The 20,558-nt window shown below is 35.9% G+C and overlaps 1 protein-coding gene across 3 annotated transcripts in view; it reads left to right on the forward strand.

The window, feature by feature from the left end:
- The window catches only part of LOC107710329 (ephrin type-A receptor 7-like), a 118,298-nt gene that overhangs the window by 82,895 nt on the left and 14,845 nt on the right, over positions 1-20,558 (forward strand). For all 3 annotated transcript variants that reach the window (XM_016515075.1, XM_016515074.1, XM_016515076.1), the window contains exons 7-10: positions 1,455-1,563; positions 13,647-13,702; positions 18,300-18,425; positions 19,123-19,308. In XM_016515075.1, coding sequence (XP_016370561.1) covers positions 1,455-1,563; positions 13,647-13,702; positions 18,300-18,425; positions 19,123-19,308 — 477 coding nt within the window. The remainder of the gene's footprint in view (positions 1-1,454; positions 1,564-13,646; positions 13,703-18,299; positions 18,426-19,122; positions 19,309-20,558) is intronic.

Raw genomic sequence — 20,558 nt, forward strand, 5'->3', positions numbered from 1 at the left:
GAGTTGAATTACTGAAATAAATGAACTTTTCCACGACATTCTAATTTATTGAGATGCACCTGTAGTATATTATATTATATTATATTATATTACCCTTCATTGTGACTTCAAAGTGTTATAATTAGGACTGTTAATATTACAATATTTTATTGTGAATTTAAATATTTTTAGTACTTATATTTTTCGTAGTATGTTAACATTCAAGAAAGACTGAAAAATGGGCCTTTGTGATTGATATTTATGGCATAAATTTAAATAAAGATAAATATGAATTTATGTGTATGTTATATACAATACTGTTCAAAATATATTTTTAAAGAAATTAATATTTTTTATTCAGCAAGGATACAATAAATATATTAAAAGTGACAGTAAAGACATTTACATGGTTACACAATATTGTTGTTTCAAATAAATGCTGTTCTTTTGGTTCATCAAAGAATCCTGAAAAAATGAAAAATTTAGTATCACAGGTACCATGAAAATTTTAAGCAGCACATTTTTAACATGGATAATAATAAGAAATTGTTCTTAAGCAGAAAATCAGCATATTAGAATGATTTCTGAAGTATCATGTGACACTGAAGACTGGAGTAATAGTGCTGAAAATTCAACTTTACATCACAGGAATATATTACATTATAAGATAGATTTAAACAGAAAAAAACTATTTTAAAGTGTAATAATATTTTTAAAATATTAATGTTGTACTATATTTTTTATCAAATTAATGCCTTCTTTTGTGAGCATAAGTGACTAAAAAAACCATACAGACCCTAAAAAGTACTGTAAATATAAATTATATTGCATATACATTTAAAGTGCTCCCATTCACAACAACAACAACAACAACAAATAAAAATAAGATTCAAAATGCAGAACAGAATAATTCAATAATACTCTAGTCTAAAGCAACTTTCTTCACGATTTATAGGCTTACAATAATCTTGTATGTGTAAAGATGGAGTGTTGTCCTGATGTCCTTGTATGTGTAAATATGGAAAGCTGTCCTGATGTCCTCCGCTGGTGACAGTGTTTTGCTAGAGGCCTATATTTCACTTGTTGAGTTTCAATGAACCCACCCCCATGTCCCATGTGGGTTTGAATTCTAAATAAATGACTCATAAAAAGGGTTTTTCTCCATTATTTATTGATAATTGACTGATTTGCTAGGGATCATCTTTCCTTTTGAAAGCCAAAGTGGGGTTTTTTTGTAACTGAAAGTAGTTTCTCTGTGTCCAGATGGATGGATTGGGGCCATTTGGAGGAAAGTCGTAACTTTTTAACTCACAAAAATGTATTCCCATTAGGATGCTATCATAATAAATAAGGAAAGACTTCAAAGATCAATCTTCTTGTCAAGCTCCAGTGCTTTTAGAGCACTGGTAATGGCTTGTGCCACCATGAATACTAACCAAATCTTTTGTTTGTCTTTGTGTGTGTTTGTTGTGCAGTGGCCCTGGCCTCTAGTGAACAGAGTCCTGTGGTGATCATCGTTGTGGTTTCGGTGGCTGCTCTCATCATGTTACTTACTCTTGGAGTTGGATTGCTCATCTGGAGAAGGTATAACTGCTATTCCAATGCTTTTTACAAATACTAACTCCTCATATGCTTTCTGCATTCACTGCTTGTGCAAATGCAGAACAAATTCACAGAGTTATCAGTCATTATTTGGTGAAAATGATCCTTTGCATCTTCAAAGCTGGCCTGTCAAACATCATTGGTTCATGACTGTCTCGTGACCGTTTTGTTTTTGGCACAATTATCCCTTTAACTGAAATAGGATATGGTTGCACATTCAGTTTCTGCTCCATAGTGCGTCTCCCTAATGGCGGCCTGATAGTTGCATCAGCGAAAGCCTTTTTCTACTTCCATGGTCTGCGAAATCATCCATTAGAATGAATCAAAACACATTTTTAGTCGAGTCCATCTCTCACATACACAGATGCACAAACTCATCCGTCATCCCACTGGAGGGCATGAAGCCTCATTCCTCTTTTTGAGAAGCGCAATGCCCTTGTTAGCTTGTTTGACGGGCAGCGCAATCGCTCAATCCAATTTCGCCATGATTGCGAGACGTGTACATATGTCGCGTGTGTGTTTGTAAAGGCTGCCTCTCCCAGCAGGGAGTGAAGGTGGAGAAATGTGAAGAAAGACATGCCTTCTGCTCCTGTATTGTTTTTTAGACAGATCTCTCTCTCACTGATCACATAGACAAAACCGTCCCACATGCACAGAAGTGCACCGGCGATGCACATGAGTGGATATATGCAATACAGGAGAATCAGCACTCGTGTGTGTGTGTGTTTTCACAAGGTCATCAAGTTCTTCCACAGTGGGACATAAAAAAAACTGTACAGTTGTTGCTGTAGTGTAGTGGTTAGCATACAGGTTGTGATGGTCATGTGGATGGTGCAGGTTTGAGACTTGTAAATTGTCCTGATTCAATTATCCTAAATATGGCAATGTTTTAGTGCCATATTTAAAAAAAAAAAAACCTTTCCGTAAAAGTTTTGGCCGTAGAAAGTGTTTATGCCAAGCGAAATGTGAGAGGAATTTTGTTCTCCTTGGCCACGACTTCAATCTTGAAATTCAAGTACTTTTATTATTGTATTTTTGACCTTATTCATTCAATGTTGCTACTTTAATTTTGTAATATTACGACTTTTCACTTCATTTTAAATTAAATTCATTGTCGCAAGTGATTTAAAAAAAATAATAAAAAATTACTGCTTTCATCTCATAGTGGCTTTATTGCAATTTTGCCTTTTTCAAAATATTACCACTTTAATCTTGTAATGTTGTGACTGTATTGTCATAATTGACTTTACAAAATATTACTACTACTTAATGTTTTAACTGTAATTTAGATTTTTTTCTAATTATTACTAAATCATTTAATGTTAGGAGTTTATCGTCATAATTGACTTTCATCTCATAATTACTTTATTGTTATTTTGACTTTATTTTTAATATATTTGTACTTCAATCTTGTGATGTTAAGATTTTGTCATAACTGACTCATCAAAATATTGCAATATAATATTATGAAATATTATCAAAAACTACTTTCATAATAGATTTAATGTGATTTTGATTTGAGTTTTTCAAAGTATTAATCCTTTAATCTTGTAATTTTACCGCTTCATTATCTAATCTTTGACTTTGTTTTCATAAAGGACTTATAGTATATGAGATTATTCTCAAAACATTATGACTTTATTCTCGTAATGCTATATCTCAGATTTAGTTAACATCGTAAACAATGTTGTAAACTTGTGAGACAGAATCTGCAATTTTTTTGCATTTTCTGCACTGATTTTTGAATTAATTTAAACATGGTAAAATGTGTGTAGCTGAGAGCTGAGATTACTGCAATCGTATAGGCAGCTGAAAGCAAAATCATTTCACAAACATAAATGAAAGGAATGTAGGATGCATAACGGCTTGTGAATGATGGCTGTTCCAATCTTGAGGAAATCTGTGGCTATTTCTGCCGAGTTTTGCACTCACAGAATCCATGTGTCTGGGTATTTAATGTGCACACAAGAACACAGGTGTGACATACTCTAATGGATCTCTGTGCAGCTGCGGTGTCAGGGGAGGGAGTGGCAGACAGGAAGCACACGCTCCTATAGCTCTCCATTAATCAGTCTGATGAGAATGGATTATATTGAGCCGGTGTGAAATGGTTCTCATTCGTTCAACCACACACAGTGGAGTGTCGCCAAGCCTCTGTCAATCACACACGCACAAAATCTCTTTCATATGCATCCACAAACTTTATCATCAGCTCAGACAACAACACACAATCCAGTTGCATGTCGTCTAACACACAGAAGAGAGCGGATTTATCGACTAGTCTCTGATAAAGTGGTTTATATTGATTAATGATGTGTGCGAGAAAGGCTTATTAGAGACATAGGCATACATCAGGTGTGAAATTGTGTTGGACAAACAGAAAATGGCTGACGGCTCATTGAATTTAGGCACAAACAAAAAAAAAAAAAACCTTTCCGTAAAAGTTTTGGCCGTAGAAAGTGTTTATGCCAAGCGAAATGTGAGAGGAATTTTGTTCTCCTTGGCCACGACTTCAATCTTGAAATTCAAGTACTTTTATTATTGTATTTTTGACCTTATTCTCATAATGTTGCTACTTTAATTTTGTAATATTACGACTTTTCACTTCATTTTCAATTCAATTCATTGTCGGAAGTGATTTAAAAAAATAATAAAAAATGACTGCTTTCATCTCATAGTGGCTTTATTGCAATTTTGCCTTTTTCAAAATATTACCACTTTAATCTTGTAATGTTGTGACTGTATTGTCATAATTGACTTTACAAAATATTACTACTACTTAATGTTTTAACTGTAATTTAGATTTTTTTCTAATTATTACTAAATCATTTAATGTTAGGAGTTTATCGTCATAATTGACTTTCATCTCATAATTACTTTATTGTTATTTTGACTTTATTTTTAATATATTTGTACTTCAATCTTGTGATGTTAAGATTTTGTCATAACTGACTCATCAAAATATTGCAATATAATATTATGAAATATTATCAAAAACTACTTTCATAATAGATTTAATGTGATTTTGATTTGAGTTTTTCAAAGTATTAATCCTTTAATCTTGTAATTTTACCGCTTCATTATCTAATCTTTGACTTTGTTTTCATAAAGGACTTATAGTATATGAGATTATTCTCAAAACATTATGACTTTATTCTCGTAATGCTATATCTCAGATTTAGTTAACATCGTAAACAATGTTGTAAACTTGTGAGACAGAATCTGCAATTTTTTTGCATTTTCTGCACTGATTTTTGAATTAATTTAAACATGGTAAAATGTGTGTAGCTGAGAGCTGAGATTACTGCAATCGTATAGGCAGCTGAAAGCAAAATCATTTCACAAACATAAATGAAAGGAATGTAGGATGCATAACGGCTTGTGAATGATGGCTGTTCCAATCTTGAGGAAATCTGTGGCTATTTCTGCCGAGTTTTGCACTCACAGAATCCATGTGTCTGGGTATTTAATGTGCACACAAGAACACAGGTGTGACATACTCTAATGGATCTCTGTGCAGCTGCGGTGTCAGGGGAGGGAGTGGCAGACAGGAAGCACACGCTCCTATAGCTCTCCATTAATCAGTCTGATGAGAATGGATTATATTGAGCCGGTGTGAAATGGTTCTCATTCGTTCAACCACACACAGTGGAGTGTCGCCAAGCCTCTGTCAATCACACACGCACAAAATCTCTTTCATATGCATCCACAAACTTTATCATCAGCTCAGACAACAACACACAATCCAGTTGCATGTCGTCTAACACACAGAAGAGAGCGGATTTATCGACTAGTCTCTGATAAAGTGGTTTATATTGATTAATGATGTGTGCGAGAAAGGCTTATTAGAGACATAGGCATACATCAGGTGTGAAATTGTGTTGGACAAACAGAAAATGGCTGACGGCTCATTGAATTTAGGCACAAACCGTGCTTGTCCATAGTAGCATATATAAGCATGTATAAGTGATAAATAAACGGCCAGTCTGCATGGAAATAAAACACACAATATATTGATTTCTAAAGACACTTTTTGTCATCTCATTGAGTGCTTCTGCCACAATAATGTTGCATTGTATGCCTATGTTATCTTCATTTGGGGGCTTAATTATGTGATTTAACGGTGGTTAATTCAGTTAATAATTGCCATCTGATGTAATTGATTTGTTTGATAGCCCTAGTTTATACACATTTTGAACATCTAAACCTTTACAAATCAATCCATGCATATGAAAACAGTCTTTCAGATCTTTCAAGTTCTTTGATCAGTGTTTCTGTTAAATCAGATTGGTTTATACAGGGTTTGTTTTTGCAGATACATTTTGTCCCAAAAACCCTTGAATTCTGGGTCCTGTTTTTCCACGACTTCAATCTTGAAATTCAAGTACTTTTATTCTTGTATTTTTGACCTTATTCTCATAATGTTGCTACTTTAATTTTGTAATATTACGACTTTTCACTTCATTTTAAATTAAATTCATTGTCGCAAGTGATTTAAAAAAAATAATAAAAAATTACTGCTTTCATCTCATAGTGGCTTTATTGCAATTTTGCCTTTTTCAAAATATTACCACTTTAATCTTGTAATGTTGTGACTGTATTGTCATAATTGACTTTACAAAATATTACTACTACTTAATGTTTTAACTGTAATTTAGATTTTTTTCTAATTATTACTAAATCATTTAATGTTAGGAGTTTATCGTCATAATTGACTTTCATCTCATAATTACTTTATTGTTATTTTGACTTTATTTTTAATATATTTGTACTTCAATCTTGTGATGTTAAGATTTTGTCATAACTGACTCATCAAAATATTGCAATATAATATTATGAAATATTATCAAAAACTACTTTCATAATAGATTTAATGTGATTTTGATTTGAGTTTTTCAAAGTATTAATCCTTTAATCTTGTAATTTTACCGCTTCATTATCTAATCTTTGACTTTGTTTTCATAAAGGACTTATAGTATATGAGATTATTCTCAAAACATTATGACTTTATTCTCGTAATGCTATATCTCAGATTTAGTTAACATCGTAAACAATGTTGTAAACTTGTGAGACAGAATCTGCAATTTTTTTGCATTTTCTGCACTGATTTTTGAATTAATTTAAACATGGTAAAATGTGTGTAGCTGAGAGCTGAGATTACTGCAATCGTATAGGCAGCTGAAAGCAAAATCATTTCACAAACATAAATGAAAGGAATGTAGGATGCATAACGGCTTGTGAATGATGGCTGTTCCAATCTTGAGGAAATCTGTGGCTATTTCTGCCGAGTTTTGCACTCACAGAATCCATGTGTCTGGGTATTTAATGTGCACACAAGAACACAGGTGTGACATACTCTAATGGATCTCTGTGCAGCTGCGGTGTCAGGGGAGGGAGTGGCAGACAGGAAGCACACGCTCCTATAGCTCTCCATTAATCAGTCTGATGAGAATGGATTATATTGAGCCGGTGTGAAATGGTTCTCATTCGTTCAACCACACACAGTGGAGTGTCGCCAAGCCTCTGTCAATCACACACGCACAAAATCTCTTTCATATGCATCCACAAACTTTATCATCAGCTCAGACAACAACACACAATCCAGTTGCATGTCGTCTAACACACAGAAGAGAGCGGATTTATCGACTAGTCTCTGATAAAGTGGTTTATATTGATTAATGATGTGTGCGAGAAAGGCTTATTAGAGACATAGGCATACATCAGGTGTGAAATTGTGTTGGACAAACAGAAAATGGCTGACGGCTCATTGAATTTAGGCACAAACCGTGCTTGTCCATAGTAGCATATATAAGCATGTATAAGTGATAAATAAACGGCCAGTCTGCATGGAAATAAAACACACAATATATTGATTTCTAAAGACACTTTTTGTCATCTCATTGAGTGCTTCTGCCACAATAATGTTGCATTGTATGCCTATGTTATCTTCATTTGGGGGCTTAATTATGTGATTTAACGGTGGTTAATTCAGTTAATAATTGCCATCTGATGTAATTGATTTGTTTGATAGCCCTAGTTTATACACATTTTGAACATCTAAACCTTTACAAATCAATCCATGCATATGAAAACAGTCTTTCAGATCTTTCAAGTTCTTTGATCAGTGTTTCTGTTAAATCAGATTGGTTTATACAGGGTTTGTTTTTGCAGATACATTTTGTCCCAAAAACCCTTGAATTCTGGGTCCTGTTTTTTTTCATTCTATTTCAGGGATGACATCTTTTATTATTAATAATACTAATTTACTGACATGCGTACACATACGGCCAGCGGATTATTGATATTTGTGGACAGCCTTTCTTCTGGTCCTTTATGTACATTTAATATACTTGCATCGTCTGAAGCCAGTGGGCTGTGTGTCTGTGCCTGTGTTTGAAATGAAATACTAGCATACTGAATACTGCCTTTAAAAAATAGTATGTGAAGGTCACAATAGAGTGCAACAGTCAGGTTCCAGAAGTTTCCCATTCAATTGATTTGAACAATTACTTCAACCATTAAAGACAGGCCTACTGAGAGTTACGAGGTTGTCATCAACCCACATTATTTCAACTTATTTTTAAAATAATCTAGTTTAACATCAGAACTCTTGGTGAAAACTACATTACCCATGATTCTGCAAAGAAATCTCAACAATCAGAGAATTACATCAAGCAAATCATGCCAAAAGAGCTCTTTAGCGCCCTCCCACTCAGATGAAGCACAGAAAATGAGGTAATAAAGCCAGTCTCCCTACACTCTCAAACTACTTTTTGTATACATTTATATGCATATTTTGCAATAAACATAAAATACATTGTTTCTCTCTCATTATAATCAACATCTAAATCAAATTATGAAATAGAATACTAATCAAAATGAGCATTAGTTTAATTTTTTCTCTATCATTTTTAATGTTTGTGTCATTCACAGTGCTTCATAGGATTGTAGTTTTGTACCTTTGTCTTTTTTGTCTGATTTTCAAACACTTTTTGCTTTAAATCATAGTTTGTAATAGCGTATAACTGTATAACAGAGATGTTTTAAATACCTATGGAAAAAATGAAAGGGAAAAATACTTCTAGACCCAAGGCTACTGAAAAGGTGGGAAAGCACTGTTGCACTCTATATGCAACAAAGAACATTTCAAGTTATGGTCTGTTCATTGTGTAATCCCGTTTTTATCATCATAGAAATATACATGGTTATTTATTGGTTATATTTTCAATCCAACTTTGTGTACAAATGTCTTGGCAGTCCTATTCCTGTAATTTAGTGTTGAAGTTTTAGATTTGTTTTAAATCTGTTAGATGTGTCTTGGGTCTGATTACACTGAGAATCTCCTGCAGAGTGCTTTCATCCACACACACACGCACATAAAGCACTAACATGTTCTTCTCTGCGGTCTCTCCTTCCTGTCACTCCTTTCACTTTCCACTCACCTTCACTCCTCTCTTCACCACCCCTCCTCTCCTCTCCTTGTCTTTTGGTGCAGATCTTCGTAATAGCTCAGAATCTCATACAAAGTTATAAAAGACAGGGGAAATGCTTTTTTTACTCCTCATTGGTTTTGAGGGCTATTTGTCCTAGTATTTCTGTCAGAGAATAACTCTTAAAAGGATAGTTCACCTGAAAATTGACATTTTGTCATCGTTTACTCACCCTCATGTTTACTATAATTCCTTTTAAGTAGGTTAGAAGTGAGGTGGCATGATAGGAAGTGATGTCGTCACTTTAGAGAGTTACTTCCTATGTTGACAATAGTAAGAAGACTACTCTCAGGCCCTTCCTCCCTCTCTTCCTTTAGTGGCTTCTCCAGACCGTCCAATGTAGCTCCTACTCGCGTGGTGCTGCTCTCTACCTCCTTCTCTACTCTTCCTCCTCCTCCTCTTCCTCCCTCCACGCAGCTGTCTCCCAGGTACAGGCATGCCTGCGTTTCTCCACTAACCCTCCTACCTTGCTGCTGCCTTTCTCTTCATCTTCCTTCCTCTCGTTTGTCCCGTCTGTCTCGCCACTCCATTTCCTAACAGAGGCCATGTTTACTCCTGGTATTAACATCTTTAACAGGCGGTCAGCTGAGACTGATTGCATGACCATTTTGTTATTTTGAGGGTAAGTTCTCAAAATGTAGTTTTTTAGAGTCAAAGAGTTGCCACATGAACATGATCTGTCTCACTGTATATTGATGTCAGGCAAAACAGATGTTCTGAGGACTTTGTATGGGACTTTTCCATTTAATTTGATCAAACATTTTCAATAGCTAGATGGATGTGGATGGTCTCCACTGTCAGATCAGGATGGATTACTGTTTACATGTACAAGTTAAGCAACCATAATCTTAGGAAAGTGATATGTAATTAAACATATTATTTAAAAATCATAATATTATTATTAATAAAATTATATTAATGTATTATTATTGCTAATTCAGTGTAATGAAAATGAATGAGAACTGTCAAACTCAGAAAATTACCATAAAAATTGTCCATCTAACTCTTGTTTTTCTTAATATAATTATTATTATTATTATTATATTTTAGCAACTTACAGTACATTGCATTTAAGTTTTTTTATTTAATGTACACATTTTTGTACTTAATTTACTTACAGTAAAAGTGTAAAGTGACCCTGAGCTTAGGAAAGGTAATACAGTAATTTTAATAATAATAATATGAATGCATCATATTATTATTTTTATGCAATTGGCAGATCTTTTATCCAAAGCCGCTTGCATTACATTAAAGGTATACATTTTGTCAGTTCATGCATTTCCGGGAAGTCAAACCCATGATCTTGCGTTGCTAGCGCCATGCTGTACTTTGAGTATCAAAAAAAAGAATAATTTGGACCTTGTTTACACCTGTATTAATTGCCATCCAACAGATGTGAGGTGTAAACATGGTCAGAGAGCTGAAGTCCCAGCTGTCTGTGTGTAGTCTCTCCTACCTGCATGTTTCTTTCTACTCAGCTTTTTAGAGTAGATTGTGAATGTTCTAATCAGATGCTTGCCAGCACACAAACACAAAAGTTGAAAGTCTGTTTGGTGTGCGTCTTCTTTCTTCTCAAACAACAGCACACGCGCTAGCAAATAACCTGAAGTCTCCAAAATCTTGTCAGAGTCTCCTTTTGAGTGCTTTTCCACCCCTGCTGTGCGTGTGTGTGTGTCTCTATTCTCTAATCCCTCCCGTGGTGCATGTCTTTCCCCAATGTCTCCGTGTCACACTAATCCACAACGTAAAATCGCCCAAATGCCATCAGATCCTGTGGCGGCCTGATTCTTCTCGCACTCATGCTATGACTATGTCAGAGCAGTGGTTCACCAGGAAATCTCTACATTTACACACCGTGGACTACAGGAGATAAAACCTCATGCATACTTTTAAACCAATGATTTTAACCGAAAGTGTTGTAGTTTTTAACCTCAAAGCAGTCTTAAAGGGATAGTTCACCTCAAAATGAAAATTATCACTTAATTATGACTTCTGTGCAATCCTAGCCATTCTTTTCAGTGTTATGAATGTGAATGAGGACTGTCAAACTCAGAAAATTACATAAAAGCGCCATAAAAGTGGTCCATATGATGCTTGTTTGGTCTTCTGATGCAATATGATTGTATGAGGAACAGATAAACCTTTTAAGTTGCTATTCACCGACAATTTAGCACATTCATTAATGTTTAAAGTGAAGTAGCAATGATTCGATCATGAATCAGACATTTAGATCTTTTCATTGAATTGCTTGACAAAAGCTGTCTTAATGATTTATTTTTCTGAATCAACTTACTGGAGGGAACAATTGTTTGTAAATTAAGATTTCAATTTGGTCTGTTTCTTACACAAACCTATAATATGACTTCAAAAGACCTAAAATGTACAGGTGCATCTCAATAAATTAGAATGTCGTGGAAAAGTTCATTTATTTCAGTAATTCAACTCAAATTGTGAAACTCGTGTATTAAATCAATTCAATGCACACAGACTGAAGTAGTTTAAGTCTTTGGTTCTTTTAATTGTGATGATTTTGGCTCACATTTAACAAAAACCAATAAAATAAAACCAATAAAAAAAACATTTTTAGTGAAATGTTGGCCTTCTGGAAAGTATGTTCATTTACTGTACATGCACTCAATACTTGGTAGGGGCTCCTTTTGCATGAATTACTGCATCAATGCATCGTGGCATGGAGGCGATCAGTTTGTGGCACTGCTCAGGTGTAATGGAAGCCCAGGTTGCTTTGATAGCGGCCTTCAGGTCATCTGCATTGGGTGACATGCCAATCAGCTAATCAACTCAAAACACCTGCAAAGGTTTCCTGAGCCTTCAAAATGGTCTCTCAGTTTGGTTCACTAGGCTATACAATCATGGGGAAGACTGCTGATCTGACAGTTGTCCAGAAGACAATCATTGACACCCTTCACAAGGAGGGTAAGCCACAAACATTCATTGTCAAAGAAGCTGGCTGTTCACAGAGTGCTGTATCCAAGTATGTTAACAGAAAGTTGAGTGGAAGGAAAAAGATGCACAACCAACCGAGAGAACCGCAGCCTTATGAGGATTGTCAAGCAAAATCGATTCAAGAATTTGAGTGAACTTCACAAGGAATGGACTGAGGCTGGGGTCAAGGCATCAAGAGCCACCACACACAGACGTGTCAAGGAATTTGGCTACAGTTGTCGTATTCCTTTTGTTAAGCCACTCCTGAACCACAGACAACGTCAGAGGCGTCTTACCTGGGCTAAGGAGAAGAAGAACTGGACTGTTGCCCAGTGGTCCAAAGTCCTTTTTTCAGATGAGAGCAAGTTTTGTATTTCATTTGGAAACCAAGGTCCTAGAGTCTGGAGGAAGGGTGGAGAAGCTCATAGCCCAAGTTGCTTGAAGTCCAGTGTTAAGTTTCCACAGTCTGTGATGATTTGGGGTGCAATGTCATCTGCTGGTGTTGGTCCATTGTGTTTTTTGAAAACCAACGTCACTGCACCCGTTTACCAAGAAATTTTGGAGCACTTCATGTTTCCTTCTGCTGACCAGCTTTTTGAAGATGCTGATTTCATTTTCCAGCAGGATTTGGCACCTGCTCACACTGCCAAAAGCACCAAAAGTTGGTTAAATGACCATGGTGTTGGTGTGCTTGACTGGCCAGCAAACTCACCAGACCTGAACCCCATAGAGAATCTATGGGGTATTGTCAAGAGGAAAATGAGAAACAAGAGATCAAAAAATGCAGATGAGCTGAAGGCCGCTGTCAAAGAAACCTGGGCTTCCATACCACCTCAGTAGTGCCACAAACTGATCACCTCCATGCTACGCCGAATTGAGGCAGTAATTAAAGCAGAAGGAGACCCTACCAAGTTATTGAGTACATGTACAGTAAATGAACATACTTTCCAGATTGCCAACAATTCACTAAAAATGTTTTTTTTATTGGTCTTATGGAGTATTCTAATTTGTTGAGATAGTGAGTTGGTGGGTTTTTGTTAAATGTGAGCCAAAATCATCACAATTAAAAGAACCAAAGACTTAAACTACTTCAGTCTGTGTGCACTGAATTGATTTAATACACGAGTTTCACAATTTGAGTTGAATTACTGAAATAAATGAACTTTTCCACGACATTCTAATTTATTGAGATGCACCTGTAGTTCATGAGTTATACAGACCACTTTTATGGTGTTTTTATGGACTTAATCTTTAAAATGTATCTTTAAAGCATTTAAAATTACTCCATTTGTAAAGAACGTCATGACAGATTGTTCATTATTGGGTGGACTAATTCTTTAAACAAACTATTTTGATTAAAAATAATAAGAACTTTTTCATCTCAAGGGAAATACAAAATTGTTATCTTAAGCAAGTTCACTCAGTTGCATTTTTGTTTAGACTGGCGATACAGACATGTTCGTAAATAACTTTAATACAGGTTGTCATTTTAAGTGCTGTTTTGTCATTCCTTACAGTCGGTAGCGGCTGTGTGCTGAAATTTTCTTTTCTTTAACGCAAGTTGTTTTATGGTCATTTTATGCTTTGTTTTTAATGGCATGTCATTTTTTGTTGTTGTTTTTTCCCTCGCAGACAGTGTGGCTACAGTAAAGCCAGCCAGGAGGGGGATGAGGAACTCTACTTCCAGTGTGAGTATCACGTTGTGTTTCCGTGCATACATGTGCATTCATTCCACAAATCAACTGGACTGTCAGGTTTATTTCTGAAGGTGGTAATGGATATAGCTTGTCAGAGGATGAGAGCTGAGGTGGAAGAGAAAGGGAAAAAACAGACTGGAAAATAGAGTCAATAGAGTTGATCAGTGATAAAGAGAGATTAGGGATGTATAAAGTGGCACTGCATTAACGTCTAAGTCCATGTACGTGCCTTTATACCAGCCAGCCTAATGCTCCAGTCCATTAGCATGTTTCAGACGCCCTCTGAGATGAAAAGAGGGGGGAGGGTGTTACCAGTCTTTGAACAAAGATGCCATATTGCTGCATCCAGTGTTGAAGAATATTGTCAAAGTAATGCATTGAAATGCATACATAAGTTAAGTTACAATTGCACTACGTTTTATTATTGCCAGTTTACTGAGACTCTCTGGTATCAGAACGGAAGCTCTATGGATGGATTGTGATAATATTTTTTACATTGAAAGTTGACAAAGCAGATGTATATTAAGAGTGGTTTCCTGTCTTCTCTTCACTGTTTTTGTTTAAAAAAAAAATGGCAAAAAGCCCCAAAAAATCAAATTAATTCATTTAAAAAAAACAGCTGCACAGTGCTGGTGATGCCCAGTTACTGTATCTCTCTTTCTCTGCCGTTTTTCCTCAAACCTTTCTAAACTCTAGCCAGATGTTAGCATTCTGTTTCACGTGAGCTAATATTCGTGTGTGTGTGTGTGTGTGTGTGTGCGTGTGCGTGTGATGTGTGAGTAATGAGTGTCTGTGCAGAGCAGTCATGCAGATGGGGCATTAAATCTGCTGAAACAATGAACACTGGCGAGCTTCACACACTTTTGAGCTGGTTTGTGCCAAGTCTGTCTCACAGCATATCTGTACAGTATATAAAACTTATATTTGCATGTATTCATTAACCTCTTATACTCTGATCTATAGTATTTAACTTGTAAATATGCACATTATGCCAGGATGGACACTTGTACAGGAGGAAGACTGCCATGAGGATGTATGGAGGAGACACAGATTTGTTTAAATCTTTCATGTTTCATGTGATAAATATATATATTTTTGTAAATAACACTTTTCTCTTTATTGAAGCCAGATTTCGGTAACACTTTATTTTAGGGTCTCTTAACTAGTTGCTTATTAGCATGCATATTACTATTAGCCATGTATTAGTACTAATAAATTAGCTAGCCATGTATTAGTACTAATTAATTAGTATTAGTATATTAGCCATGTATTAGTACTAATTAAGCACATATTAATCCCTAATCCCCAATACCTAAATTTAACAACTACCTTACTAACTATTAATAAGCAGCAAATTAGGGATTTACTGAGGGAAAAGTCGTAGTTAATAGTGAATAAGTGTTCCCTATTCTAAAGGGTTACCCAGATTTCCAAGCAAAACGTGGTGATGTAAGGCTTATTCTTATTCCAGCTACAATTAATTATTTAGTAAGACTATATATAAACATATAAACGTCATATAGACTAGATTTTATAAATAAATTTCATATGGATAGACTAGAATTAAACAGTATATGAATAATTAATCGTAAAGAATGCCAAAGAGGGGCAATCATTTGTATATAGTGTATGTATTTGTATATAGGACTATAACCCAGATAAAATCATGATTATGTGTATTTTCATTCATCTTAACTGTTATTATATACCTGTTTTTATGTAATTAATTTATGTGCTGCTCCTTTAAGGACAGGTATGTTTTTAGCCAATCAGCATTAATTGCTGGTTTTGGCTCCATGATGTCTTAAAAGAGCAGCACAAAAATAAATGAAATTAAACAAGTATATAATACAAGAATTAGAACAAAAACAAATGTAACATGCAAATGAATGGAAACACACTAAAAGGTGTTCTATCTGGGTTACATAACACAATCTTGTGCTTTCTGGAAACTAGGCCAAATGTTCACTGTTCAAGGAAGAATTTAAGGAATCCCTCAGATCCTTCACCTTCCAGCAAAAGAACAAAAAATTTCAAACAAGAACCATTCATTGAAAACAACGAGAGGAGTACAAATAGTATAAAAAGAGTATAAATTCAGATTTTCCTTAAAAATTACCACGAGCACAATTCTCTGTCACGCAGTCTCATACTGAATCATTTCCCACATGTTTCACAAATTATATCCCATCAGCATCATCAGATATTCTCTCGCTCTCGTTTCGCCCTGGGCACAGTTCTGGTGACCCATCGTGCGTGATCTCTGTGTCTCCCACCGTCATTTGTTTTACAGGTTTGTTTGTCTATCTGTTATACAACTAGCCCTATAAGCACACTCTCTTTTCACCCTGCATGCGTGTTCTGTTTGTTTTATATGCATATTTTTGGATGACCTAGAAACAATGGTAGGGATCAGTGCTTTAGCTGTCATTATGAAATCACTGAGGCCTACTTTGTTTGTGTGTGTATGTAGAACCAGCAGCTGTGAATTTAATGCTTTAGATATGCAAACGTATATGCATATACATGGTTTGTGGTTGTTAGTGTATGGGGATTTACATAGCTACTGTATACATTTGGGACACAATTGTCCACAGAACTAAATCTGACAAGGCATTTCTTTGGGGAACGTCTTCAAAGGTAAAAAAGGATTATTTAAGTGTATAAATAAAATGTGTATGCAAATACATACTTCTATTTAATTTTTTCCCCCATGTAGTATTTCTTTGATTTTGTTCATATTATGTTCATATTACTTATAATGAATGTTGTTCACATTTAGATAACTATGTGAAGTGTTTGTGTGCCTGGCTGTTTGGGGATCTGGGTATTTTTGTTCAAAAACGTCTTTATAGACTTAATTATAGTCTAAATGACTTAAGTGTAAACTTATCTATATGTGAAATTGTGTGCATTCTTTCACTTTATGGTTCTTATCCGAGTGGCAGGCTTATTGTAGTTTTGTACATTTCATTATTTTTTATTTAATTTTAGTTCAAGTTGGTTTTAACAGTTTAGATTTTATTTTTGCTATTATTTAAAATTTGGTTTCAGTATATTTTATATCTTAAACAACAATACAAATCTTCCTATAATGAGACATATATACAGAGGTACTTTTCAGAAACTGCATCATGCATAAATAACGGCACCATTTTTATAATTTACAACAACTCAGCATACTGCAGTACTTGTGGACAATCAGATGTACTATAATTGTGTAATTTCTTCTACGTTGTTACAGCCTCTACTCTACTGTAAATGCAGTAATTCTGCAGTAATTTATCTACCATCGCACTGGTGTCTTCAGGGCATTTTTGGATTCAGCAGCTTGGACTGGACTCACTAAGATCTTGTTTCGGTCTATGAGGACCCTTGTCGTACAACAACTACTTTGTCAAAGTTTGTAAAGTTCGTGACATTGAAATATATTCATGAGTTTTTGAGACCATTTGGATCAACTTAACAGGACTTTCTTTCACACTGCTTTTGCAACATTTCCCAAGGAACACAGCAGCATTATATGATGTAACCACTTTGCACAGTTTTTTGCTGTTGTTGTTGTAGTGGTGTCATCATTTTCAGATTTAACTGGCAGAATACAGCGTCAGAGTCAGTGTAAACCGCACTCTCATGATGGAATGGAGCACCTTTAATTTGCTTTGTAATTGTATTCTTAAGTATGGGTGTATGTATGTGAGCTTCAGATCAATAAGCTGTTATGAGACTGTGAAGTTGAGACCCTGGTCTGCTTTGGGTCGATGCTGACTTGTAAGCACATTTCAGAGTAAGACTGCCGCACTGCCTTTGAGTAGATGAAGCATGACATAATGCATGGATACAGTAAAAGAATACAGCATCAAAATAATAAAACAGTGTTTTTAATTTTTATATCTGGTGATCTTTTTGTGGATTTTCATTTTAAATATAAATTTAAAATGAATAAATCTTCGTTAGCAACATGTATAAGTATACTGCAATATAAACACTATGTTACTGTATTATATAACTAGATAGTACATGTTCAGTTACATTTTCTCATGCTTGTCCAAAACTCAATGCCATGATGTGTTCTAGCTGGTTGCCAGGGGGTTGCTTTTTGGTTGCTAAGGTGATTACTCACTGGCCTACCCACATTTCCTAAAATAGCAAACTATGTGATATTCGCCATGTTGTGAATAGTGAATGAGTTAATGCATCAGCACATTTAGGCACAGTATATGCATGAATGCTTTAAATGCCTCTTGTCGTTTATGTTCTTTCATGCATGTTTTGAGATGTTGTGATGGACATGAGCAGAGGCAAAATTTCCAGTTTTCCATCCTCTCTTTCCACACTGACAGCTACTATCATGTCGTATGAGACAATCAGATCAGATTTCATCACATGCAAAATAACAGTGAGGAGAGTCAAGCTTTGAAAACCAAAATGTATGAACAGAGCATATGATATTCTGATACTTAGAGGTGGCTCAGTGTAAGTCTATTGGAGTTTGTCGCCTATTTCATTGATAATAACAGTGAATCAATCAATATTAATACTGAGTGTAGTACCACCAATTATATATATTTTTGTTTTAATTTTTCAGTTAAAATCCCAACCCGAAGGACCTACATTGACCCAGAAACCTGTGAAGATCTGCTCCAGGCTGTTCATGCCTTTGCCAAAGAGCTGGACATATCTAGCATCAAGATCGAGAGGATAGTCCATACAGGTACCAGATATCAAAACCTCCCTACTTCACTCTGACTTTTACCATTATCCAATTCATATTCCTGCAAATGTATTTTCTTTTTGGGACAGTTTTAAGGTTTTTCAATGCTGTGTGTCAAGATCTATGAAAACCAGTCATTAGTTCCTATCAGAAATTAAGGCTAATCCCATCATTTACTGACCCTCATGTTGTGTTCGAATCCATTTCTTCTTTGGAACACAAAGTATGTTTACTGATAATCTTTGTTCATAAAATTCCAATGAATGAGGACAGGGGCTTTCAATTTTCAAAAAGAAGCAAAAGCACCATAATAGTATCTATGCAAACTAGGCATCACGTTTTCTCAAAAATAAAGGTTCTGTCATCATTTACTGATCCTCATGTTGTGTCCAAACCCCATATGACTCATTATTTTGAAACTAAATTTACAGCTAATGTTAATGTACAAAATGTATCTAATGCTAAAGTAATTTACTGCTAATTTTTCTATAAAATTGCAATGAATGAGGACGGGAGCTTTCAAGCTTCAAAACAGGAAGCAAAAGTACCATAAAGGTATCATAAAGGTGGTCAATATGTCATTTAAGTCATTATTCACAGCATGAGTGCAAGTAAATGGTGTCATAATTTTCATTTTGGGTAACTGTTCCTTTAATGAGAAACAAATAAACATCAAGTGAACCCTTGCCTTCTTCAGGAGACTTTGGCGAGGTGTGTCGAGGTTGCCTGAAGCTTCCCAGCAAACGAGAGTTGCCTGTGGCCATAAAGACCCTTCGTGCGGGCTGCTCGGAAAAACAGAGACGCTCATTCCTCAGCGAGGCAGGAATTCTGGGACAGTTTGATCACGCCAACATTGTGCGTCTGGAGGGAGTCATCACCAGAGGTCAGTAGAGACAAAGAGATTGTACAATGAATAGATGGCAAGGAAGAAAAGAGAGATGTATGGGATGTCCCTCTGTAGAAAATGAAAGCTGTGGGGCGATTGGGACGATTCCTCGCAGGACAGGGAAAGACAAAGAACGAGAGGAATTAGGGATTTGATGGCCCTCACCTGAAAGAGATTCAGGAGGCAGAATAGATTATATGTCCCTCCACTGAAAAAGAAAAAAGGAGGGATGAGCCGGTTGTCCCACTGCAGTAATAGAAAAGAGAATGATAAGCCATTGATTGGACAGTTTATTCGGAAGTGGACCCTTGAATAAATGGGCCGGTCCTCAAAAGCGCAAGAACAGAAAGGGAGAGAAAGGTCGATACTTGCAGGATGGATGATCATCAGAGGTAAAAGATCAAGGACAATGAGGAGCTGTAGATGTTATCACCTCCAGGAAGGACAGAAAGAGGAGAATCGAGCTTAAAAAGGAAAAAAAGGAAAGGAAAGGACGTGACGTGTGGCCAAGTATGGTGACCCATACTTGGAATTTGTGCTCTGCATTTAACCCATCCAAGTGCACACACAGCAGTAAGTAGTGAACATACACGCACACACACACTGTGAACACACACCCGGAGCAGTGGGCAGCCATATTGCTGCAGCGCCTAGGGAGCAGTTGGGGGTTCGGTGCCTTGCTTAAGGGTCTCACCTTAGTCATGGTATTGAAGGTGGAGAGAGCGCTGGTAACAATCCCTGCCGGACTTGAGACTCGAGCCCGTGACCTTCGGGTTATAAGTCCGACTCTCTATCCATTAGGCCACGACTTAAATGAAACTAGTAACTCTCAGTCAACAAGTGTGACAAAGGGAAACTTGGCTCGGGGTGGAGATGTACGGAGAGAGAAGAACAGATCCATCTTTAGATTGATCGATGTGATGTTCCTGGAGATAAAACAGCTAGATGGATTTGCCTAGCGTGTTCTTGCCGAAAGGAATGAGGGATGATGAAGGTGTTGTGAAGACAGGGAAGACCAGAGGGGAAGGCAGATTTGCTGAATTAAAGAACTAGCAGTGCTGATATTAGTCTGGGACTTTGTGTATTAGTGCTGAAGGAATTATTAACGTTTGTGATTTAAGATTGAATCTACATGTAGAAAATGATAGAAATGTGTGCATGAAGAGACATATTAAGAGTGTTGGATTTTGATATGAAGTGGTTCTCAACAACTAAATGCAAAAGCAGCGGAAGTGTGAATCTGTTGT

This window comes from Sinocyclocheilus rhinocerous, unplaced genomic scaffold, assembly GCF_001515625.1.
Source record: "Sinocyclocheilus rhinocerous isolate Xijiao unplaced genomic scaffold, SAMN03320098_v1.1 scaffold897, whole genome shotgun sequence".
Taxonomy (NCBI): Eukaryota; Metazoa; Chordata; class Actinopteri; order Cypriniformes; family Cyprinidae; genus Sinocyclocheilus; species Sinocyclocheilus rhinocerous.